Here is a 24,625-nt window from a genome sequence, read left to right as displayed (position 1 = left end):
TTACAACCAAAGCATGGCCTTCCCCCATCACCCCGCCAGGCAGCAGCTCTGCTATTAAAGACGGGAACATCTCCCCCTTTCCTGTCCTTTTGTGAGGGGCAGGAGATTGGAGAACGCACCCTCCCTGGATGTGAGCCCTCATCCTGTTCTCCTTCTGCCCTGCCCAAGGTTGCTGTGATCTTGGAGACCCCAGGGGAGCTCCCTGCCACTGGAAGTGGGGGTGGGGGTGAGTGGGAACTGTCTCTTTAAGAACAGGCACGAGGTGAGAGAACCCCTGAGCTTTAGGGAGTCAGACTAGTTCTCTACCTGCCCAGGTTTGCTTAGGGCGTGGTGGCTGCGGATAAAGGCAGGACTCAGGCTAAGCGGCCCACTTTCCCGGAACCGATCCTCTGCGCAGCCTGGGAAGCACGCAGGTGAGGGGCTGGGGCCCTCTCCCTCTGACTGCTTGGCTCTGCCCCTCTCTCTACTGCTTTCTGTTCAAGACCCCTAGGACCTTCCCCTATCAAGGTCCTTCTCTGGGGGAGCAGATTACAGAACGCCTCCCGTCCCCATCAATCTCTGTACAGGGGGCTGGGTGAGCCAGCTGGGGTGAGGGTAAGGCCCACAGATGGGACAGGGTGTCCGGAAGACTGGTTGGTCTGGGTAGATGGGGGTGTCTGCATAGACCCCAGACTGGATTGGGGGATCAGAGGAGATGGGTGGATGATGGTGGACTCGGGGTGTCCTCATGTTGGGAATATGCGGGTCCTGAAGACCTCCAGGGAAAGGGGCTGGAGGCTTCCTGAGGAAGCTCTAAAACAGGGAGTTGGGGAGGAGATTTCAGCGACACGAGGGAGTCATTTTGCTCATGCCTGAAGGGCCTGGCCACCATCATGGAGAAATAGAGGGACAGACAGTAGGGGGTGGATGGCGGAAACGGTCCTCCCACCACCACTGGGATCTCTGGGGTTGGGAGAGAGCAGAGAGGGGTGCGCTCAGCCTCCATTGCAGGCTACCTTCCTCTCTGAGTCTTCACCCCGAACACAGTCAGTTCTGGAGCAGCTGGGGAGACCTCTTTCCACAACAGCCTGAACAGGGCAAGGGAGGGCACATGCCCAGACGCCAGCCCCCAGCGGCCAGCAGTGTGGGACAGTCAGGTGGCAACGTGCAGGGGCCGAGGTGTGACTGAGACCACCCATCAGTGTCCCCTGTGCTGGGCATGCTGGGAGATTCATGGGGATGGGGCCTACGGAGCCCCAGACTGGCCAGGGGGGTTTGGAGGCTCCCATGGAAAGAAGTTTAAGCCCCAAGACTCTGAGTCCTGAAAGACAGAATAGAGCATTAAACTCAATTCACAGGGTTTCTAGGGTTGTGACAGCAACGTGGGCTAATCATAGTGCCAATTTCATCAAGCTGCGAAGATTATATGCATGAATAAGTGCAAAGAGCTGAGAAGTGTGCCCGGCGTGGGGTAAACACTCAATCAGACCAGCTCTTATCACCAGCATTAGTGTTTCCATGGGGGGACAAAGCCTCATGTGTTCACTGTAGACAACAAGTGTCCTTCCGCAGACCTGAGCTGGGATCCCCTAAGCTGTGCTGCCCACACGCCAAATCCAGCTCTGCCCCTGCCCCCTATTTGGGGGGGGGGGGGATCCTAAACCCCTTAATAATGTTTCCCAAAGTGATAGGCCCTTTCTTTGCAAGAAATGGATTTTCAGACTGACATTGTGGGTCTGGTAGAAAGGATGAAAGAGGAAACTAAGAGGGCTTCCCAGGTGGCTCAGTGGTAAAGAACCCATCTGCCAACACCGGACAAATGGATTCAATCCCTGGGCAGGGAAGATCCCCTGGAGAAGGAAATGGCAACTCTCTCCAGTGTTCTTGCCTGGGAAATCCCATGGGCAGAAGAGCCTGGTGGGCTACGGTCATGGGGTTTGCAAAGTCGGACACGACCGAGCAACTGAGCACAAACACGAAGACGCTAAGAAGTTTTCCAGGATCTGGGGTGGGCACAGAAAGATAAAGGCATCTGTAGAACATTCTGGAAACAGAAAAAGAAACTCAGGGTAGGGGTTCTATGGAGGCTAAAGGAAGTAGTGGGGTGGGGGTTGGAGCTTCCCAGGTGGGTTAGTGGTCAAGAATCTGCCTGCCAAGCAAGAGATGCAGTTTCAATCCCTGGGTTGCAAAGATAACCTGGAGAAGGAAATGGCAACTCACTCCAGTATTCTTGCCTGGAAAATTCCATGGACTTAGGAGCCTGGCGGGCTACAGTCCATGGAGTGGCAGAGTTGGACACGACTGAACACGCAGAGAGAGAGAGAAACAGGGCGCTATCTCCAGGTGTGCGCAGGAGCAGAGCAGGGGATGGCAATGGGCTTCCTGCCAGGCTCAGGGGAGGCGGGGGGTATGCTTTGCCATCTGTGAAATGGGGTCTCCAGGATTCTTGGGAGGTTCCATGACCCAGCAAGGTCACTTGGCGGAGCCCAGCAGCGGGTGGATCTAAGTGTTAGCTCTTGCTATCAAGATTGGGACAAGCTATGCTGTGCTACGGCAGTGGGGCAGGGGTGGGGGAGGGGACAGGGGGACTCACAGGGGACTGAACCTGACGAGGAAGGGGACGGTGGAGTGTTCTTCGTGCTGGGCAGACCTACCTGGGGAAAGAGGAAGTGTGTGCTGCCCCAGGAGCTTGGTGGGAGCACAGGCAGGGACAGGGGTTGGAGCTGGGACTGGGGCAGAGACAGGACCCGAGGACCAGGGTGGGATGGACATGGGTGGGGCAGAAGCAGGATGGTGGGGTGCTGGCAGTGTGGGACAGAAGATAAGGCTGGGGCTGCAGCCAGGCGATTCTTTTCCAGGCCTGCCCCCCGCTCCTCCCTGAGTTCTCTCCAGCCCACATCCTGCCCTGAGCAGCCCAGGCCCCAGCCCAGGCTCCAGCCCTGGCCCAGCAAAGTCTGGGCAGGGCAGGCAGGCTCCAAACTGTCTGTGGGAGACATTCCGGGGGACCGGGCCTCCCGCCATCTGGCTCCCAATGCTCTACTCCCCACAACACCCCGAGGCCCTCAGAGAGTCAGCCAGGTCTGGTTTAAATCCCGCCTTCTGGCAAGGTGACCTCTCAAGCACCCACTTTCACCTCTGGAGCCTCAATGTCCCCATCTGTAAGATGGGGATAACGGTGGGCAGCACCTTCTTCATTTGGTATCCAGGGTGATTCGCTTAGAGCCTCCAGTCCACATCCAGTGAGTTATTATTGCTCCTCCCTCTTCCGGTCTGAGTTCTCACCCAGCCCCCAGTGCACTTTCCCACTCCTTATCTCTCAGCCCAGTGAGTTTCAAGGCCAGGCTTCCTGCCCTGGGGTGAGCTGTGTACCCTGGGTGGGGAGCAGAGTAGCAGGAGATTGGGAACCAGAGGCCTCCGGGGGGCCCTGCTGAAGCTGGTCGCTCTCCCCAGATCCCACCAGGCCAGCGATCAACATGCAAGAGGCGGTCCTGAGCCTGCTCATCCTTCTGGCAGGTGAGTGTCCATTCCTGGACTGCCTCTCCTCACATCCCCTCAGCTGGGTGGTGACCATGTATGCATGTTAGTCTCATGCTTTCTGCCTCCCCCATGGGGTGGGGAGCTTCAAGACAGTATCTCCTAGAGGGTAGAGTGTGTCACACTGGTGATTTCAAGGGACAGATAAAGGAGGACCTCTTACAGCCAAGGCTTACACAGCTCATCATCGTCTTGATGTCTCCTTGATGACATCTTGGAGAAGGCTCGGCCCTGGGCTACCATATCTTTAACACTCCTAAACACTTTATTACGAGTGGGAAGAGCTTCGTGGTTATGTGGCAATTACCAAAAACCCCTTGGGCCTCAGTTTCCCCATCTGGACAATAGCAGCACCTACTCAGAGAGTCACTATGAGGATTAAACCAGAGTTACAACATGCAGAGCACTAAGGGTAGTGCCTGGGACAGAATAAGCACCATGTGTCTATGCTTTAAATATAATTTTAAAAATATGAATATCCCTTTAACAAAGGGTGAATAGAGCTTAGGCCCAAAGCTAAACAGCTGACTGCTTCTAGCCAGAATTCAGTCCTAGTCTTTTGCTTTCATTGTCTTTGTTTTTATCCATTATATCAAGCAAGACTGGTATTCCATTCAGGATAGTGATGTAAAGTTCTTTTTTAAATAAAGTGTATTAAGTTTATTAAGTTTAAGGTGTATGGAGTTTATTAAGCTCCAATACTCTCGGCCACCTGATGCAAAGAAAATATCCTGAGGCTGGGAAAGATTGAGGGCAGGAGGAGACAGGGGCGACAGAGGATGAGATGGTGGATGGCATCACTGACTCAATGGACACAAGTTTGAGCAAATTCAGGGAGATGGTGAAGGACAGGGAAGCCTAGCGTGCTGCAGTCCATGGGGTCGCAAAGAGTTGGACATGACATAGCAACTGAACAACAAATTAAGTTCATAATTAGTAAGTCACTTTCAGGGAAATGGGGGTTGGGACGTGGATGTGGCAGACCCAGGAGATGAGGGCCAAGAACACCTGGGAGTGGAAGCCATCTGTCATCCCCACGAGACTCTCGCTTGTTTCTACAGGGGGTGTGGGTTAGTCAGGTGTCTGCAACATCAGGCCAAAGGCTGACTAGGTGATCAAAAGCCACCCAGATGAAAACCTACTTCAGGGGTGGGGCTGAGTGGGAGAAACCCTCACTTTCAAGGTGGAATGTGCAGAGAAAACTAGTTTGGGGTTGAAACCCTGTGCCCTCAAGAGGTGGGGAACTGTCCATCAGGGGAACCCTTTGCTGAGGCCAAGGGTTCCATGGCCTTGCTCCCAGCTTTGCCGAAGCCAGCACCTCCATCTCTCTCCTTCCCTGCTTCTCCCCACCAGGCCTGCCTGCCTTGGACGCCAACGACCCAGAAGGTGAGCCAGACTGACTCCTCCACCAGTCCACCTCCAAAGTCTCCCCGATGAGCCCTGCATCCCAGCTCTCGTCCTGGATTCATGTTCTTTATTTTTTTCCTTGCAGATAAAAACAGTCCTTTCTACTATGGTGAGAGCCCCTGCCCCTCACTTTGCATTCTCCACCCACCCCTCATACCTATTTTGTGCCAAGGGTCCCACACAGGTCGGATGAGGGTCTGATGGGGGTGACCTCGGGGGTGAGACTAATGGTATACTGTTCACTGCCCCAGTTGAAGAGTAAAAACAATGGATTAAGGGAATAAGATGTGCCAGTCTGGTCCTTGGGACTCCCCACATTTTCTTCCACATAGCTCCACACTCCCTCCCTCCGCTCCTCAGGTCTCTATTCAAATGTGCCCTTTTGGAGGAGTCTTCCCTGGCCACTCTCCCTCAAAGATCTCCCCTCTGACTTTCTGTCTCCTGGACCTGCTTATTTGTCTTCAGACCTCTTCTCTCTACCTGATACCACATTAAATCTCTGTTGCTTGCTGTGTGCAAACTGGAAAGTTAGCACAGAGGGCTGGGGGAGCCGTCCATTCTCTCCACTGCTATAACCCACGTGAGAGGTGCCCAAGGGATATTGTCAAGTAGCTGAGGGCTCGGATGGGGAAGACATGGGCTGGCACCAAGGGCTCCCTCTGGGTTTCTCCTAGACTGGTATGGCCTCCGGGTCGGCGGGCTCATCTTCGCAGGGATTCTGTGTGCCATGGGCATCATTGTCCTCATGAGTGAGTGCAGGGGCTGGCGGGGTGGCGGGCGGGGCAGGGCAGGGCTGGTGGTGTCCTCCCCTGACATTCCCCTCCCCCTAACAGGTGGGAAATGCAAATGCAAGTTCAGACAGAAGCCCAGGTAAGATGGGTTCCTGGCAGTGTGGCTGCCTCATGCTGGAGATGCCTTTCTGGGGTAAAGAGCGAAATCTCACAGCAAAAAGCCAGGCCTCCAGATCCTGCCCTGGAAAATTCCTGTCTAAGATTTTTCCAGGTTCATTCTTTAGAGCCATGAATCTTCAAAGGGCCTGAAATCCTGAAATGCTTTTGGTCCCTGGGACGGTATAACCCTGTGAAAAGATAGCTAAGGAGCTACATCAGGGCAAGCTGAGACTCCTCTAGCCATGAGGGAGAGGAGAAACAGGAGGGATCAGAGATCTCACCGCTTTTCTTTCCCTAGCCACCGTTCAGGAGATGCTCCACCTCTCATCACTCCAGGTAAGACAGGGACAGAGTAGGCTGAGAGGGACATGGTGGGGTAGCGGGGAGATGGGGTGTGTGTGTGTATGGAGGCACCCTGGGGAGAAATAACTTGATCCACTCTCAAGCTGACCCTGTCACCTCCCCCAGGCTCCGCCCAAAACTGTTGAGAATGGATCAGCAGAAAGAGCTCCAAGGACTACTCTCCCCCCAAGTCCTGGCTCTGCAAGGGAGCCTGAACTCCAGGATGGAATTCTCCACTCCCTCCTCAGACCGCCTGGCCAGGGCTCCATCTCACCACTCCCTGGAGGGGTCTTGGTTCAGTTTTTACTTTAAAATGATTTTGCCTCATACCCAAGCAGCCTTGAGACTTCCTATATTTGCATTGGGGTTTGTGGTGGGAAGGGCAGAAGGTTGATGCTCATGGGGGCTGGCACGGAAGCTGGCAGCTGAATCTCTTCACTGGGATGAGACCACAAGCTTGCTTCCACATGACCTGGTGGATGGCATGGGGCCTGACCTCTGCCTCTGTGGCCATGGGAACCACACATGCAATTTAAAATGCTCTACTTGGGGGATATTTTTGAGAGTGAAAGGGAGCTCCAGCCAGATGGAATACTGGACCCTGGGACCATCCCAGGAAAGCTAGGATGTGGAATGATCCCAGTACCCCGGAGTACCCAGATAGCTTATGATTATAGTAGTGAGGCCCTATGACCTTCCCAGAGAAGGAAATAGCAACCCACTCCAGTATTCTTGCCTAGAGAATCCTGTGGACAGAGGAGCCTGGTGGGCTGCTGTCCATAGGGTCACACAGAGTGGGACATGACTGAAGTGACTTAGCAAGCATGCATGCATGACCCTCCCACTCACCTCAGATCCCATTTCATTATAAAAGATGCTTCCTCACACCCAAATGTTCCTATGAGACCTTTAAATTATTCCCACAATATCCCTAATAAAATGTAATGGCTACATGGTGTGAGAACCTCCAACCAGGCTGGAACTCCCTTACACAGTCTCCAATACCCAATAAGACTTTCAAAAAGTTCCCAAGAGCCACAAAAATGCCTAAAACCCTTCAAAACACCTCCAAATATCTCCTGGGACACACGGACCAACAATAAACCTATGACCTAACCCCCTAACAATGCCTTTATATCCCCTGAACACCCCACAAGGCCCCCCCATATGAGCCCACGCTCCTTAGAGACCTCGTGAAAGCTCACCAAGAGCAGCCAGAATGCACCCTGGGACACCTCCCCTCTCCTTAATACAGCTCCTGGGATACTACTCTTCCTCCCCTACCCCAACCCCATGCCACAGGAGACACCTTCTCCCAATAACCCCACAACAACCGGTGGGGAAGGTGCACAGCGCGTTTATTGAGCCCATGCACTTTCCGTCTGCGATCGTGTCACCGACCCAGGAGAGGCACCCCTGGCTCCCGGCTAAAACTCGCCCTTTCCCACCTATTCCCCGCGCACGCGCAAGAGGAACAACACGCTGAGCTTCCGCCTGGCAGCAGGCGTGCGCACAAGCAGTAGAGGAAGTTAGCAGGCCCGGCAGGGAAAACCGCCCAGCGACTGATGACGTCATGAAGGCGGGCACTAAAAGCGATTGGCCGGATTGAGTTTAGAAGGAAAAGGAAAGCTATCGCCTTCTCAGTACTTTTACAGGGAACAGAAGGGGTGGGAGTGGGTTGAGGTGGACTTTTCTAGACCTCATGGAGCTCTTCACGTTACCCTCCCACCATGATTTGTCTACCGGCTCCATGCAGCGGTCCCCCAGCCTGAGCCCCCAAGTCATCTTTGATGGGTGTCATCTCCTGGGTGTCATCTCCCAGGCAAGATGTTGCTTAAGACTGAAAGGGCAGCTCTTGCCTCGAACTTGGTTTGTGGTCAGCATCTCACATGTCACTTCTGAGTCGGGTCAGGAGGCCAGTAAAGGGGACATCCTGAAGCCCAGGAATCCCCATGCCAGCCCCCTGCCGGCCATGTCCAGCTTCCGTTCCAGCCTCAGGCACTGAGGTCTAACTCATGATGCTGGTAGATCTGTGTGGGGCCCTTGAAGCAAGCAGCGAAGAGGAAGCGTCTGCCGGCCATGGTGATGTGGGCAAAGGCCCGAGGGGCCACTATTGCTGGGGGCCCCAACTCCTGCAGTGGTTCCAGGAGCCCCTTGTCAGGCTCAAGGCGGAAAACCTGGCTGAAGGCGAAGTCACTGCCCAGGATGGCCAGCTGGTCCTTGGCAATGAGCAGTGGCTGGAAGACGTGGGCACCTCGAGAGGGAAGTTTCTGCAGTAGGCGAAACATGGAGCCATCCCAGCGCATGACCTGTGGGAGGGGGGCCGCTCATTAGGGCTGGGGTCCCCAGGGCCAGGCCTGCCTATCAGTGATCCCCTAGGCTCCAAAGGACTTGGAATAGCTCAGGAACAGAGGCCTGTAAGTCCACAAACTCCCACAGCTTTCTCATCTTTCTAAATGTCACCAACCAGCTGCTCAGCCCACAGACTTGGAGTCACTCTGGACCCTTCTCTCTCTTTCAGCCCCACATAGAATCAGTCAGTCCTGGAGTCAGTTTCACCTATGATGGTATGCACTTTCCCATCTTCTCTGGCCACACTCCAGCCCAACCACAGTCACTTGCCTCCTGAACCATCACATAACCTCCTCCCTGCTCTTCTTGGTCTCCTTGTTCCTGCCCCTGTGCCTACAGTCTGCTCCCCACACAGACATCCTATGAGCCCCTGAGTCATATCAGTGCCTTTCAGGCTCAAAGCCCTGCCTGTGGCTGTATCTCACTCCAGAGAGTGCTGGAGGGAGAGGGCCATCAGCCCTGGGGGTTCAGGGTGTGGTGGCTGTGGTTAAATGTAAGTCCTGGGGACTTCCCTGGTGGCACAGTGGATAAGAATCCACCTGCCAAGGCAAGAGACATGGGTTCAACCCCTCGTCCGGGAAGATTCCACACACTGTGGAGCAATTAAGCCTGCAAGCCACAACTACTGAGCCCATGAGCCACAAATATTGAGTATGTGTGCCCCACTACTGAAGTCCGTGCGCTGAGAGCCTGTGCTCTGCAAGAAGAGAAGCCACTGCAATAAGAAGCCTGTGCACTGCAATGAAGACCAGCCCCTGTTCGCCACAACTAGAGAAAGCCTGAGCAAGAAGCAACGAAGACCCAGAACAGCCATAAATAAAAACTTAAGAAAAAAATGTAGGTACTGGAGTGTGTCAGTTTGGTAGTAGAATCAGAATCTTGGGGCTGGTGTCAGTTTTGGGAGATGGAGAGTGGTTTAGGGTCAAAGGTCCATCTAGTCAAAGCTATGGTTTTTCCAGTAGTCATATATGGATGTGAGAGTTGGATCATAAAGAAGGCTGAGCACCAAATAATTGATGCTTTCGAACTGTGGCATTGGAGAAGACTCTTGAGGGTCCCTTGCACAGCAAGGAGATCAAACCTGTCGATCCTAAAGGAAATCAACCCTAAATACTCATTGGAAGGACTGATGCTGAAGCTCAAACTCCAAAACTCTGGCCACCTGATGCGAGGAGCTGACTCACTGGAAAAGACCCTGATGCTGGGAAAGATTGAGGGCAGGAGGAGAAGGGGACGACAGAGGATGAGATGGTTGGATGGCATCACTGAATCAATGGACATGAGTTTGAGCGAACTCCAGGAGATAGTGAATGACAGGGAAGCCTGGCGTGCTGCGGTCCATGGGTTTGCAAAGAATCGGACACGACTGAGTAACCAAACAGCAACAATCTTGAGGGATCACAGTCTTGGAGTTTGCGTTGGGATAGGGTCAGAGCTCAAAGATCAGCATATTAGGAAGGTCAGCTATCAGGCAGGTCAGCCTTCAGAGGCCTGTGTGTGATATTGGGTCAGTGCTTGAGAGGCCAGCCTGGAGTGGGAGTGAGCTCCTGCCAGTCAGGTGGGGCCTGTGCCCACCCCGCAGGACTGTGCCCAACCTCACCATGGAGTCCCCGATGTAGCGTGTTAGGCACAGGAACACGTCCCCGCCAGCCTGGAAGTGGTGCGTGGCATAGACGTCCTCGGCCTCTGGGATGTCTGTCCGCCGCTCAAAGCGGCCCCCGAACCAGTGGAAGAGCACGGGCCGCTGCGAGGCAGAGGCCAGCAGCAGATGGGGCCGGCCGTCTAGTTCGAGGGCCTCGACGTCCGTGTCCCGGTGCCAGGCATGCAGGCTCTGGCGCGGGTAGAAGCCAGGCCCGTCCCGGCACAGCAGTGTGGTGCTGCCCGCCTTGGAGGCGTCGGCCACCACGAAGCAGGGCTGCCCGTCCAGCCACAGGAGCTCGGCATCATTGGGCCGCAGCAGTCGCCGTGGGGCCAGGGCCTGCAGCGGGGCCAGGCGCAGGTCGGGGCCGGGCCGGGCCCACAGCTGCGAGCCTCCCCACAGGCGGGCGGCCAGCACGAAGAGGCGGGGGCCCAGCACCAGCGGCTTGCAGGACACCACCGAGGGTGCTGTGGGGAGCAGGGGGACAGGGGGCCCTGTTAGACCAGCTGGGCAGGCTACCTGGCAGGCAGGAAGATGGGAGGGAGCTTACCAGACAGCTCCTCCTCCTGACGGAAGCGCTGCAGGCTGTAGTCCCAGGCCAGGATCAGGCAGCGGCCGGCAAAGGGCTGTGCCAGGACAATGTAGGGCTCCTCCTGGTAGGAGAAAGTCTCTACACCTAGCGCTGACTCTCCCACCGTCTGGAACCAGGACAGCTCTGGAGGTGGGGGGAGGGAGAGAGTCAGACAGGCCAGGGGGACCCCCAAGGGTCCGCATCACCTAGCCTCAGCTTGTGCATCTTTGCAGTGAGGACTGCCATGGTGCTGACTTCATGGGGATGCATGGTGGAAACTTTTTATCTATGGACGTATTAACTCACAACCACACGGTGATACTCTTATTTTCTAAGCTGCATGGCATCATCAAATAATTAGAAACAGCACCTTCATCATTCATTTAACTTCACAAGATCCCTGTGGGGTATAGTTTGTTATTATATCCACTTTGCAGAGGAGGAAACTGAGGCACAGGCAGCCAGCTGTCCAGCCAAGTCCATCCTTCCTGTTTTCCATCACACAGGGTTGCATCTGGCCACAAAGCCACCCAATCAGAGGCCGTTAGCCCAGCACTGCCCCCACGTCACCTCCTGACACGTGGCCATGAACCAGAGCAGAGTGATGGTTCTAGTGCTCGCCTTGTTTCTAGGAGGATGGCTTGTCCTGGACTAGGTCCCTTCCCCCACTCCTGTGAACTGGTAGGTGGATGGGATCACAACTCGGTTTCAACCATGGAAAGCAGGATAACACCCAGGGGCTGCCCCACTGGCCTGAACTGCTCACCTCAGACCCTTCTGTTTTCTTTGTTTCATGGTATTTAGAACCTCTCTGTTACAGCAACTTAGCATTGACGGTAATGATGCACCCAGATTGCCCAGTGTGGTGGCAGTGGCCTTCAGCTGACAACACTTCATTCTACATGCCAGGACCTACTTCTAGAGGCCTGGGTTGGATCAACAAACCAAACAGCTAAGGATGCCCATCCAAAGGGGATCTTTTAAAAAATGGCCATCAAATCATGTCACTCTCTGCTCAAAACCCTCCCTCTGTGGCTTCCCACAGTCCTCTGGATAAAGTCCACCTTCTTCTCCGTGACTTTCGAAGTTCTGCAGAGTGAGGCCCTTGCAGGTGAGACACCTCATCTGTGTCCTTCCCTTCCTCACTCCTCCAGGCCAGCCCTTCCTCCTTCCATCCTCAGTCAGGATAAGCTCTGTGATGCCTTGGGGGATTCACTGCACATGCTGACCCCGTCCTCTGTCCTCCACTTCGCTACAGCCACAGCTGGTGCTACCTCTTTGGAGAAGGCTTCTCCGATGCCCCGGAAAGGTAGGACCACCCCCTAAACTCCCTCATCATCCTCTGTGTTTATCATAACGGGTACCATACATTTACTGAGCAATGTTTTATTTAATGTCTGACTCCCCATCTCCAGGCCTGTGATCCCATGAGGCAAAGGCCCCGGGTTCTCTTGGTCACCACAGCGTGCCCATGGCCTCTCACAGAGCTGGGCACCAAGTGGACCTCAGTTGGTGTTTGTTGAACAACTGAACCAAGAGTGACTCAGTTAAATTTCCTTGTTCTATGAATTCTGAAGACCAAAAACTTGTCTTACATTTTGAGGAGGATGATATTAGTAATGATCTTCAGGTCTGAACTCAAAGTTTCACTCCTTCCAGACCCTCCAGCTAGGCCTGGCCCCCACTCTGGCTCGGGGCTCCCACATCTCCATGGGATCTCCCCCCTACCAATCCTGGCCCTGACCCTTCTGTGCTACCCCCATCTCAGCTCTGGTCATTCTAGGCCAGCCCTCTCTGCCTGCCTCTGGCCGTGGGCTCTGTGAGGACAAGACCCAGGGCTGGCTTCATCACTCCTGTGCTCTCTGCTTTGCCCAGTACCCATAAAGGTACCAGAATATGTTTGCGGAAAAGCAAAGTGATCGGAGGAATTATTTTTTACATGGTCAGTTTCATATTAATAACAACAACAATGAGAATGAACACTTATGAGGGCCTCCCCTCCCAGGCCTCATGCCAAGGACATCACTGAACTCTCCTGCAGGAGTCCTGTGTCACAGTGTATTACCCTATTCACAGGTAAGAAAACTGAGGCTCGGGGAGATGCTTGCTCAGCAGACTCTCAGCCAGGAACTGGCAGGGCCGGGAGGGAGGTGAGCCCCTCAGCCCTGGCCGCCCCTGCTGTCCCTCCCACCCCGCCGGGAAAGCCCCCACCTATGGCTCTGCACTTGAACGTCTTGGGGTCCACGTGGCGGAGCTGCATGTGGGCCAGGGCGGCGGGGCCGGCGCAGGCCCCAGTCCCCACGCTGGCGTTCACGGTGGGGATCCACTGCAGCAGCCAGAGCACGCGGCAGTCACACTGGAACGGGTTCCCGCGGAGGTCCCTGGGGCAAGAGGCCGGGGAGGGGCTGCGACCCGGCTTCCAACCCGCTGGGGACCATACTCCCCGCCCCTCCCCAGGCAAGGGCTCAGGATAGGGCCCCACCATGGTGTGGAAACTATGTAAAAACCATCGCAGTCATACTCACTTGTGCCAACCAGGAGTGGGAACAGACGACCCCTTCCCCCACCCACACGTTCCCCAATCCCCTCAACCCTCCCAGTCCCCTTGGGCCTCACACATGAGTCAGGGTCTCCAGGCCCCGGAACAGGAACCTGGGGAGGGTCTCGAGATGGTTATTGGCCAGACTCCTGGTGGAGGGAGAGAAGGAGAAGCCATCAGCAGCTCCTAGGATGATGCCAGGGTGATGGGTGTGAGGTGCCTCCCAGGGTGCGCTGGGGCAGTGGAAGCACGTACAGATGTGTGAGTGAGCGAAGTCCTCTGAGGGCATTCTTAGAGATGGAACCAATTTCATTGTCCTCAATAAAGCTGTGGAGGGAAGATGGGGTCAGGGGGAGGTCCCCCTGTTCCCTGCTGTAGCCCCACAGTGGTTGGGGAACTCACCCCATGGTAGCCACAGGTCATGGCAACACGTAGAATTCTCTCCCATCACCTTGCATAATCCCAGGGAAAAACCTCCCAGGAACTGACCCTATGGTCCTTGCCAGCCTTACCAGGAACCATCACCACCACAGCCACTATAACCAACACCAGTACTAACACCAATATGACCACTCATACCTGCACCATTATCTGTTATGTCTAATGCCTCTACCACCATCATCAACCCCAGTACCAAAAACTGCCATCATCACCAACTACATACCACGCCACCACCATCACCAACACCAACATCATCCACTATTCCCATCATCAATACCAACATCAATAGCATAATCATCCGGCCTCACAGCAGGGGCGACACTGATAAGCATCACCAAGAATACATCCTTCATAATCAACACCAAAACCACTGCCACCATCACCACCAACACTGCCACCATTATCACGAGCACCAGCATTGCCAGTCCCAACATCACCATTATCCTCAGCGCTCACATCATCACCTGCCATCAGCACCACTACTGCCACAATTTCTGCACATACATCTACCTTTACCATCACCGCCAAACCCAGAACCAACAACACTGCCATAACACCAACATCCTACCCCAAACCACTGCCACCACCAACACCAATATCATAATCACCAATGTCCACAGCACTGATAATTATTACTAACCCCGACCCTTCAGACTTCATAATCAGTGTCCATCTGATGGTCCAAGAGCACCATCACCATTGGGTCCACCATTTTTATCAAAATCATCCCTACTCCGTCATCCTCAATAATGCCACCACTTCCCTGTGAGCACCATCCCCATTATCATCACCGCCAACATTACCGCTGGTGTCATGCCGTCAACACCACCACCACCACATCAGTATCACCATCACCAACTAACTCAGAGTCTCTGCCTCTTAATTTGAAACATTTCCTTATCTCTGGCCTCTTTGTACCCTGCCCGGTCTCCTGAAAGTCAGGTAGGACCAGAAACAATCATGGGTTACCCAGGACTTTGTGCATCTTGAAACAGAGAGGGCGGTGGAGGCAAGCTGAAATTACACAGCTGAGCAGGAGCCCCAACCCCACTCAAGAGGCCGGCCGTCTTGCCCCTCCGAGGTGATCCCTTGTCCAGACACTTCCTCCCCAGGGCAACAAGCTCCTCCCTTCCCCCTACTCTAGGAGCCACGGAGGGGCGCCTCCTTCCTCTCCCAGGCCCCCATTCCTGCCCCCCTCTCCTGGCCTCACTCACAGGTACTGCAGGTGCGATAGGCCCGCAAACGCATCATCCTCAATCACGGAGAAGGAGTTGGATGTGAAGAGGCTGGCAAGGAGGTAAGAGAGAAATTTTTCCAGAGTCATTGCTCCCTACCTGACATGTTAACCTTGGCTCCCCGCAACCCCAGCCCATTTGGGCATGATCACACACACAGGCATGCAGTGTGAGGATGTGGATCACACAGACATTTTCACAGACATGCCCAAACACATAAGTGTGCACACTCGGCCCCCCCACATGCAAGTGCATGGACAGCCCCCCCGGACTTCATGTCAGTCGGACCCCACTCACAGCAGGTGCAGTGACGGCACCCTCAGGAAGCTGCCGGCCTTCAGCTGGGAGATTCGGGTCCTAACGAATGAGCTGGGGATGTGGGCAATGGTGGGTGAGGAGAAAACCGCTCCAGTGCGCCACTCCCATCCCAGAGCCGGCTCCTGTCCGAGGGGGCAGGAGGGAACCTGACCCTGGGTGTGTGTATTTCCCCTGCATTCCAGGGGAGACGGGCAATTGCCCTCCTCGCTTGGCAAGGATCCTGGCAGCACTCTGCGCACCCCATGGTTCTCCCTCCCCCCAGCCCCCCCCCCCAAGATGCCCCTGCCCTCTGGAATTCCCATCCCCACTCCTGCTCCCTTTCAAATCCCAGTAGCCCCCTCCCAGGACTCCCGACATCCTTTGCTGCCCCCTCCCAAGATCCTGATGGGCCCTCCAGCTCCCCGGGGTCCCATCCCCAGCCTCAGGCCCTCAGAGGGCTGACACTCACAGCGACAGCAGGGTCGGGGAGAGGATCTCGGGCAGGTCCACGGAGCCCTCACACAGAGCACTGTCTTTGGAGCAGGAGCAACTCAGAGGACACTTTCCCTTTGGGGGTCTCCAGGCCTCCCCCACCCCCAGCCCAACCAGCAGCAGCAGTAGCAGAATTCCCGCCCCTCCCATGCCCCCTGACCCCTGCCGAGGCAGCGGCTTCTCTCTGCCCTCCCAGCTCGGCCCAGGTCTTGGCCACTACATCTCCCATGCCAGGCGACCCTCCATGCCGCCAGCTGGCACGCTCTGCCCCAGCTTCTCTCTCCTCTTTCTCAGTCTCTCTTCAGCCTGTCTTTCTCCCTCTAGGTCTTTGGTGTCTAAATTTCTGTTTATGCCTTTTTCCCTGTCTTTGTGTCTCTCCTTTTCAGTATTTCTGACTCTGTTAGTCCGTTTCCCACTCTCTACCTCTGTCTATCTGAGTTGTCTTTCTCTTTCTCTTTTTCTCTGTCTCTGTCTGTCTGTTGGCCTCTCGTGTGTGTGTGTGTGTGTGTGTGTGTGTGTGTGTGTGTCTGGTGTCTTTATTTCTGTCCCTCTGCGCCCCCCCCCCCCCCCCACTTCCAGCTCCCTGGAAGTTTCTTCCCCTCCTCCCACGTCCCTTCTCCCGGGAGGTTTGGGAAAGGGACTCTCTGGGCACGGGGTGCTCGAGGCAAAGCAGGAAAAAGAGGCGGGGGTCAGAGGCCATAGGAAGAGCAGGCCCTGGGGAAGGGGCCGGAGGGCCCCATGGGAGGGGAGGGGCTGCTGGGGGCTGAGCTGCCCTGGCTCCTCCCAGCCAGCCCCCTCCCCAGACACCCCACTCCACTCACGGAGGGTGAGAAGGATGTCACCAGGGTGGGGACCGGATGGCTCTGTCGGCAGGAGGGGCAGTGGAAGGAGAGACCCCTAGGGGCTGGAGCCGTGCAGGCCGCTCCCAGCCAGCCCCCTCCCCTGGCTCCAGGAGGGTGTGGTGGGCGCTGGCCCTGAGGCTTCAAGGGACCAGCTCAGGTCCAGCTGCTCCCTCTGGTGGCGATGCTCGGCAGGACAGCCACCCTGCTCCAAACCCACAACCTCTCTTGCCCCTCCCGGAGTTAACCCCTTGAGTGCCTACCACCCACTAGGGGTAGGGAGTCAAACCGAGGAAAAAAAGGATGAGGATGCCACCCCTTTCTTTAATATTGACTCTGTACCAAGCCCTGTCCTACCAGTTCATTTGTTAGCTCATGCTGCCTCACTACAACCTTCTGAGGCTGAGACGATCATACGGCTATTTTACAGATGGAAATACTGAGGAGAGGGGTCCAGACATTTGCGATCTAGGTTATCTAAGTGGGGCAAAGCCAGGGAGCAAGCCCAGGCAGCTGGCTCTGTGGCCTCTCTTCCTTTGGAGGTCAGAACCTATGGATATTGGCTGTTTTCATTTTGGACCAAGCTTTTTAGCAGTCTGGATAGATTCTATCGATTAAATTAAAAAAGGAAATAAATGGCCCCTGTTACTCAACAAGCAATGTGAAATAGCAGTAATAATGCTCATTGAGAACTTGCTGTGCATCAGTCTTGACACAAATTTACTCGGCTCTTCCCCCTCCCCCCTACCCCGCCCCGGCCAACAGCCTGTGAGGTGGGTAGTATTACTAACCCCCACTTTACAGATGGGAAAACTAAGGCATGAAGAGAACACAGCCTCTGTTGGCACTGCTGCACACACCCAGAACCCTTGGAGGACAAGGGGCTTAGCAGCATCTGCTTTGGCGGGGCCACTCAGATCTGAGCCCCTAATCCTTAGTTTGCTCATCTGTCAAATGGGGCAGTTGTGGCACCTACTTCTCAGATGTGTGAGAATTCAGGGAGAGGACAGAGAGGGTTTAGAGCAAAGTGGGCACCCAACAGGTTGGGGTGAATTTTGGACCAAGCACTTATCCAGCACCCGAGGAGCTCTGTGATTTGTGCAAGGCCCTTCAAGTCTCTGGTACTTCAGATGTAAAGCAAGGATGAGAAACTTCTTTACAGGGTCTATGAAAAGCTAAATAAAGAACTTAGGGCCAGGGACACAGAGTAAAGACAGACAGGCTTAAATCCATACTCACTGAGTTTCAGCGCAGCTAGGTTCTTACTCCTGTTTACAATAAGAAGAATCACAAGGATGATGATGGTGAGAGCTTTTTTTTTTTTTCTTTTATGGATCACTTACTGTGTGCCAGACTTAACTGTGTTCTAAATGTTTTCCATGGGTCATTTCAGATAATCATCCAGACCACCCTCCAGATATATAAGAGTCGAATACACTTATTATTTTCATTTTACAGAAGGAGAAACTGAGCCACAGAGAAGTTAAGTCATTGGTCCATCACCAGCTAGAAGGCGGCAGGGCCTCTCCTCTCTGGAGCAGCTGGTTCTGAGAGGGGAGGAAACTGGGCGCTGGCTAGAGCTGGCCAGGTGTCCCCTCGCCCCCTGTCCCCCTGACTCCTCTACCACCCCTCCCCAAGGCTATGTAAACATCAGGGTTATCATTAACCGGGGCTGCTGGTGACCCTGGGATACAGGGCCATCAGGGGCAGAGGCCCAGACAGATGAGGATGAGGGAGCTTTTTGACGCTGCCAGGGTCCTGTGAGGCCACGTGCACATGCGCACATGCATGCGTGTGTGTATTTGTGTGTGTGTGAGGGCCACTTGTGCCTGAGTGTGAGTACATCTACCTGCTGCTGATCTGTGTCCTGCAGAGTGAGGTACCTGAGCCCCAGGTCTCTTCCAGGCAAGGGCAATTTCTACCCTTAACCACCAGAGGGACCTTGGGAGAAGGATCTGCACTTTGCTAACACTTGGTTTGCAGATCTCTAAAATGGGGTTAATAATAAGACAAGGTCGGGTTCAGAGACCTCTGAGCCTGGCCCAGAGTGATAAGTGTGGCCTTAGTGACGTCTCCTTTCTGTAGGATGGGAAACCGAGGCACGGAATAGTCTCTTGGACTGCTCAAGCTCTCTCACTCCACAGGGAATGGCAGAGTCCAGAGCTGGTCCCCGATTTCTCGGTTACCAGAGCCTGTGAGCCCAGCCCGCCGGTGAAGATGCCAGGTGCGATGTCTTCCACGGGGTTCTGGGGGGCCACAGGAGCTCAGGGACAGGTTGGTTTGGGGCTAAACAGATCAATGCAGGTTTGATGGTGTCTCCGAGTGTGTGAACACAGCGCGTCAGCCTGTACGCGTGTCACTGTGTGGCCAGTGGCGTGCCTGTTTGCCCATGCATGAGGATGTGAACACAAACATCTGTGTGTGTGTGTGTCTGTTTTCATGGTTATGAAACCGCAGCGTGGCTTCTTGTATGGCTGTGTCCTTGATAGTGTTTCTGCTTCTCTGTGAGCCCACATAAATATGTGTGTGTGTGTGTGTGTGTGTGTGTGTGTGTGTGTGTACAAATGGATGGAGTTTGTGTGCTTTCACATGCCTGAGATTGTGTAGGAGTGCTGACCTTAAGCCCAGGCTGGGTCCAGTTCCTAGCAGCGCAGAGAATCATTGGCACCCACCCTCTCACCCTAGCTCAGAAGCTGTAGCACGCCTTTGAATGTATTCAAGTGTAGTGTGTGCGCATTGGTGTATTTCTGTACAGACAGTGTGTATCTTTGTGACCATTTGTAAGTGTGCTTAAAGCTGTGTGGCCAACTGGGTCTTTGATTGTGTCTCTGTAGGGGCACCACCTTAGTGAATATGTATGTGTTGTGTGTGTATACAGATGTGTCTGTCCTGATATTTTGTGACTGGTATAAGAAGCGCTGGTGTGTGTGTGTGTCTTTGGGCTTCTCCCTGGGTGTGTTATTCTGAGTTTGTATTTATATACATGTATTTGTCTTGTTTTGTGCCTGTTTATCTGGGTCTTTCAGTTTCTGTGTGTGTGTGTGTGTGTGTGTGTGTATATCCATGCGAGACCTCACAGTCAGCAGCAGACAAGTTACTCAGACACTGAAATGCCCCCCAGACAGTCCTGTGGTGCTGATGAGGGCCCTGCAGGGCACCGGGGTCAAGGGTCAGTGGACTCCTAAGCTCTTAGGCCAGGTGACCTTAAGCCCAGGCTGGGCCCAGTTCCTAGGGAGCAGCACAGAAAATCACTGACACCCATCCTCTCATCCTAGTTCAGAAGCTCTCTGAGCTGTTTGTGAGGCTGGTGTGTGTGTGTGTGTGTGTGTGTGTGTATGCCTGCCTGTAATCCAGCCTGCCTGCCAGCACCTCCTCTCCCCAGCTTTCCCCACCGCTGACTGCCTACTGTTCCTCCCTCCGAGCTGAGAGAGTTAACCTAGCGGGCCAGGGCGGTCTGGGCTGGGGGCCGCCCCCTGGCCCCCCTCCAGCCCGGCTCCAGTTACAGCCTCGGGTTGGGGAGGGTAGGGGTGGGGTTGGGCCGGGAGGGGAGACCGCTGAGGGCAGCGCGGCCAGCTCTGGGCCAGGGGGTCCAAAGTGCTCGGCCCCGGGGCACAGCCAGACGTTTGGGGGCCTTCTTTCGGCAGGGGACAGTCTGACTGGGGTGAGCGCTCCCCGCCCCTCCCCTCCAGGGCCTCACCCCTGGCCTGGCTGGGCCGCCTATTTTGGGAGCAGGAGCCGCTTCCCAGGCAGGCCAGACCCAAGAGGAAGGGAGTGTGGTTGGGACGTTGGGGTTCCCTCAGGGGTGGAAGTGTGGGTGCAGCGCCGCCCTGCCCCTGCTGTGGCGCGTGCACACTGGCTGGGTGTGGGTTTCGCACACTCATGTGTGTAGGTCGGGTTGCCTCACTGATTGAGGACACCGGAGGCCCAGATGGGGACGAATGTGTGCCTGTGTCTCCACCCCACGCCTTGCTCCAACCAGAAGTTTGGGGAGAGGGCATCGTCCCCATTGCAGCCCCACTGTGCGTCTGTGTGCATGTGCGCATGCGTGCATCGTCCCCGCCCCTGGCATCTGTCTTCTATCTCAGCCCCACCGGCCTGGGCCTCCTGTCACTCGCCTGGTGCTGTCCGCTGGTGAAAGATGTCACCCAGAGGCAGGCCAAGGGATGTTTTCCCTGTTTTCATTGCTTCCAGAAGAGGAGAAGGGGTGGCCTTTCCCACGGGGGCAGCTGGTGGCAGTGTGGCAGCCCGGCCTCACCCGGGCAGGGTTGTGCATGACCCCCAAGTGGGGGGAGGAAGGCTGTTGCCATGGTGGCCTGTGCGAGGCAAATTCCTCCAGGGTGAAGTGGGAGATATTTATACCCAGGGTCAGGCAGAGAGCCGGCCAGCGGCTGAGGGCAGGAGAGCCGGGCTATTACGGACACAGCGAGGCCGTGGTGTGCGGGCAGGTGGCCCTTGGGCGTTTCCTGGCTGTCTCGTCCCTGGCAGTGTCTGTCTCTCCACCTGGGTGGGGTGAGGCCTCTGCTCTCCCCTGCCAGGGTAGGTGCGGGGAACCTGGGGCCTGCAGTGGGGGAGGCCCCGGCCTGCGGGAGATCCTTGTGGACTGTATATGCCTCACCCGTGTCCTTGCTGCTGGGTGACCCCCATTGTGTGGGTTGTTTTGGTGACGCTGTGTCCTGGTGAAGCAGGGGTCGCCTCTGTTTCTCAGGGTGACCAAGCCGGATGACAGATGCTTTTGGAATTAAGTCCCTGGACTGTCTCTGACTTAACCGCTTGGGTTCAGGCCCCGGTAGTGGGAGAATGAGGGCACGCATTTCCTGACCTTTGGTATTCCCCAGGACAATGGCATCTCTCAGCTACATCTTGGTTCTTTGTGTGGGTCTCCTTGCCATGGTCAACGCAGGTGAGTCTGGGGGAGGCCGCCCACTACTACCTCAGCCCCAGGGGTGGCAAGGGTAGGGGAAAACGCTGCAAGAGAACCAAGCTGGAGCCTCCAGTCTGAACTGAGTCTCAGTGGGGTCTGACGTGGGGTCCAGTCACAGGCTGGTATCTCAGGGAGGGGAGAGGATGCCCCAGGTCGGGCAAAGGAGGAGGGTGGGATGGAGACTGGCTTCCCGTGGATGATGGAACCATAGACAACCTGGAATGAGATGGAGAGCTGAGGCAGTCAGGTTCCTCCTGCCCCACCCTGGACAGTGCAGAGGGGCAGCCAAGAGAGGGTGGACAGCCTACTCAGAGTCTAACAGTCCCCAGACTCCAGCCCCGAGAATGTAAAATCCCCACAGGGTCTCATGATGCCGCTCTCTGTCCAGGGTCCTAGGAAGCATCCAACCCTGATTTCTTCTTCTCTTTCCAGAAGCATCACAGGAACATGACCCATTCACTTACGGTGAGGGAGGGGCATCTTTCTCTGGGTGCTGGGCTTGATTAGCCTGCCCTCTCCTCATTCCTCCCCTCTCCCCACCTCTCTCTGCTTCTGTCTCCATCATTCTCTAGACTCTCGGTGTTTATATCTTTGTAATTCTAATTCTTTCTCTCTTGATTTGGCTTTCTGACTCTTTCTGTCTCAATCTCCCGTTGTCTCTGTCTCTCTGTGGGTCTCTGTCTCTCTATTTGGTCCCCCTCTGTCTCTCTGACTCTCCTTTTACCTCTTAGTATCCCACGGCCCATTCTCTGTTGCCACTTGCCTTTCTCCTCTCCCTGCCCCCCTCACCCGCTCCATCATCCTTCCTTACGCGATTGCTTCCTCCCTCCTCCTTGCCCTGTCCACCTCCTCCCTTTTCTCCCTGATCCCCCTTGTCCCACATCGCTCCCTCCTCCTCTCACTGATGTCCTTTCTCTCCTCTTCACCATCCTTCCTCTTTGCCCCTTCCTTCCCATTCTGCCCCTTTCCTATCCTTCCTCCTCCCCTCCCTGCATTCACCCTCCTCCCTGCATTCACCCGCCTCCCTGCTGCCCACAGACTACCAATCCCTGCGGATCGGAGGCCTTATAATCGCCGGGATTCTCTTCATCCTGGGCATACTCATCGTCTTGAGTGAGTCCCCCTACCCTGCCTTCAGTCGCTTCCGGTGTCTGCCCCAGCCCCGCCCAACCCCCCGCTCCGCCTTCAACCCCGCCCCTATCTGGGCCCCTGGCCCCGCCTTTGTTTCTACCCACCCCACTTTCCTCCCTCGGCCTTGCACCTGTTCTGCCCCTGCCCTCAGCCACGTCCCAGTTTCTGCCCTTCCCCCATTCCCGCCTCCGGCCCCGCCCCGTTCTTATCCTGCCTGCCCTCGGGTCCGCTCCGCCTCTACCCCCGCCCCGGCCCCGCCTCCATTTCTATCCCCGCCCCCGCCCCGTTCTTATCCCCACCCCGGACACGCCCCCACTTCTATCCCCGCCCTCGGCTCCGCCCCTGCCCCGTCCCTGCCCCACCCTTATCCTCAGCCACTCCAGCCCCGGCGAGCGAGATCTGTGGCTCGCTGTGAGGCTTAGTGCGGAATCTCAGCGCACTTCTCTCCACGGCCCCACCCACAGGCAGAAGATGCCGGTGCAAATTCAACCAGCAACAGAGGTAAGAAGCCTCTCTGGACCCTCATCTCCTCCCGCTGTAAAGGAGAGTTGGGGGTGAGGTCAGAAGTCCACTCAATCCACAGCCAGACCCTTCGGCAAATAAGTATTAAGCACCTACTACGTGTCCAGCCCCAAGCCAGGCCTTGGCACCAAGCCACGAGTTAACTGCCCTCTCTGTATGCCTGAGCTTCCAGCCATGTGGGGGCGGTGGCCATGGGTTCCAACAGACCCACAAATATAAAACCACAAAGCGTGATAAGTGCTGTGAAAGAGTCGCGGCGAAATGAGATCACCTCACTTGGCAGCCCAGTTTAGCTCAGAGTCCTGTTCCTAGCTCTTTGATTCATCGTTAAATAAAATTTTAAAGCCCAAGCAACGTATGAATATCTTCTTCCTATTAAGATTTGTAGATGTTATTATAAATAAAGGTAGTATTTTATTGTGTCCCACGTGCAAGATGCTGTTTCATTATGTGTTATTTACCCCTCACACCATCTCTATAAAGTAGGTGCTGTTATTAACCTCCTTTTACAGATGAGGAAACCGAGACATGGGAAGGTGTTCACACGCCCCAGATCATTCAACTGGAAGATGAGGGCTCTGGGTTTCTAACCTAGGCTGTCTCCAGGCAATCTGCCCTCAAGTCGCTTTGGCTATGTACCTCCTCTTCCAAATTCTAGTTCCTTCCTTAGCACTCTGGGAGGTACTCGCTATTATCGGCTTGGAGCGCCTCCTGCCAAACACTTAAACTGCTCCTGGGGTGCACTGGATTTTCTCGCGGCTCCAACCAGCTCCTTGCCCATCTGTGGGTCTCAGTGGATTGGTCTGTGAAGTGGGGCCGGCGCTGAGGTCTTCCGAGTGTAGCTGCCTCTCTCCTTTTCCACCCCCAATTCCTGATGCATCTCCTTTCCCAGGACTGGGGAACCTGATGAAGAGGAGGGAACTTTCCGCAGTTCAATCCGCCGTGAGTTTGGGGAGACTTCGGGTGTTTGGGAATGCGAGTTGATTCCAAGAAGCCGTTTGCTGGCCCTCCCTGGGCCCGGGGGGGAGGCGGGGGTTCGGGGGGAGGGGCTTGAACTGCCCTGCCGTGCCCCCACCTTTCAGAGGAGCTGGGGTGCCCCTCTTGACTTCCGGGTTCTCTGTCTTCCCTCTCAGGTCTGTCCACCCGCCGGCGGTAGAGACACCTGGCGCGATGGACCCCAGCCAGGTCCCGAAGCTCTAACTAGGCTGAGGGAGGGAGGAGAGAGGAGGAGGGGGCAAAGGGCTGGGGTAGCGGGTCTGGAGGGCTCTCCTGCCCCTCGCTCTTTTCACCCCCACAAGATGCCCCTGGCACTTGACGCTTCCCACCCACCTTCTGCACGCCCATCACCACCCGGACTGCCCTCTTCCCTAGCCCTGCCCCCACAGACTCTGCCGCTCAGATTTCCAATAAAACGTGCTTTTCTCTCTTGACAGCGCTGTGCGAATCTGTCAGTCCCTTCGCCGTGGAAAGCCTGGGCGCCCCCTTGGCCCCGGC

The 24,625-nt window shown here is 55.5% G+C and overlaps 3 protein-coding genes across 7 annotated transcripts; 2 read left to right on the top strand and 1 right to left on the bottom strand.

Annotated features, from left to right (window-relative positions):
- The first annotated feature begins 306 nt into the window (after positions 1–306).
- Positions 307–6,479, top strand: FXYD3 (FXYD domain containing ion transport regulator 3). Its single transcript, XM_020912642.2, has 8 exons — positions 307–413; positions 3,430–3,492; positions 4,867–4,899; positions 5,006–5,029; positions 5,595–5,669; positions 5,754–5,790; positions 6,109–6,146; positions 6,279–6,479. The coding sequence occupies exons 2-8, from the start codon at positions 3,453–3,455 to the stop codon at positions 6,296–6,298; spliced, it is 267 nt and encodes an 88-aa protein (XP_020768301.1). The 5' UTR covers positions 307–413; positions 3,430–3,452; the 3' UTR covers positions 6,299–6,479.
- Positions 6,480–7,493: 1,014 nt separating this feature from the next.
- Positions 7,494–16,267, bottom strand: LGI4 (leucine rich repeat LGI family member 4). The gene is made up of 9 exons (XM_020912637.2): positions 15,696–16,267; positions 15,227–15,298; positions 14,909–14,980; positions 13,509–13,580; positions 13,331–13,402; positions 12,926–13,095; positions 10,694–10,858; positions 10,105–10,610; positions 7,494–8,461 (listed from the first exon to the last, which is right to left on the bottom strand). Exons 1-9 carry the CDS (start codon positions 15,866–15,868, stop codon positions 8,147–8,149), a joined length of 1,617 nt encoding a protein of 538 aa, XP_020768296.2. The 5' UTR covers positions 15,869–16,267; the 3' UTR covers positions 7,494–8,146.
- Positions 16,268–18,318: 2,051 nt separating this feature from the next.
- Positions 18,319–24,561, top strand: FXYD1 (FXYD domain containing ion transport regulator 1). Of its 5 annotated transcripts, XM_020912639.2 has the most exons (8): positions 18,418–18,436; positions 18,702–18,781; positions 21,393–21,457; positions 21,911–21,943; positions 22,517–22,591; positions 23,074–23,110; positions 24,024–24,073; positions 24,265–24,561. In XM_020912639.2, the coding sequence occupies exons 3-8, from the start codon at positions 21,397–21,399 to the stop codon at positions 24,285–24,287; spliced, it is 279 nt and encodes a 92-aa protein (XP_020768298.1). In that variant the 5' UTR covers positions 18,418–18,436; positions 18,702–18,781; positions 21,393–21,396; the 3' UTR covers positions 24,288–24,561. The 5 variants fall into 5 exon arrangements, with proteins under 5 accessions (XP_070307966.1, XP_020768298.1, XP_020768297.1 ...); XM_070451865.1 differs by lacking the exons at positions 18,418–18,436; positions 21,393–21,457 and adding an exon at positions 18,319–18,351 and having other exon boundaries at positions 18,643–18,781; XM_020912638.2 differs by lacking the exon at positions 18,418–18,436 and having other exon boundaries at positions 18,683–18,781.
- The last annotated feature ends 64 nt before the right edge of the window (positions 24,562–24,625 follow it).

This window comes from Odocoileus virginianus, chromosome 20 (assembly GCF_023699985.2).
Source record: "Odocoileus virginianus isolate 20LAN1187 ecotype Illinois chromosome 20, Ovbor_1.2, whole genome shotgun sequence".
In the NCBI taxonomy this organism is placed as follows: Eukaryota; Metazoa; Chordata; class Mammalia; order Artiodactyla; family Cervidae; genus Odocoileus; species Odocoileus virginianus.
The sequence above is the reverse complement of the archived record's forward strand: the minus strand, read 5'-3'. Positions and strand labels throughout refer to the sequence as shown.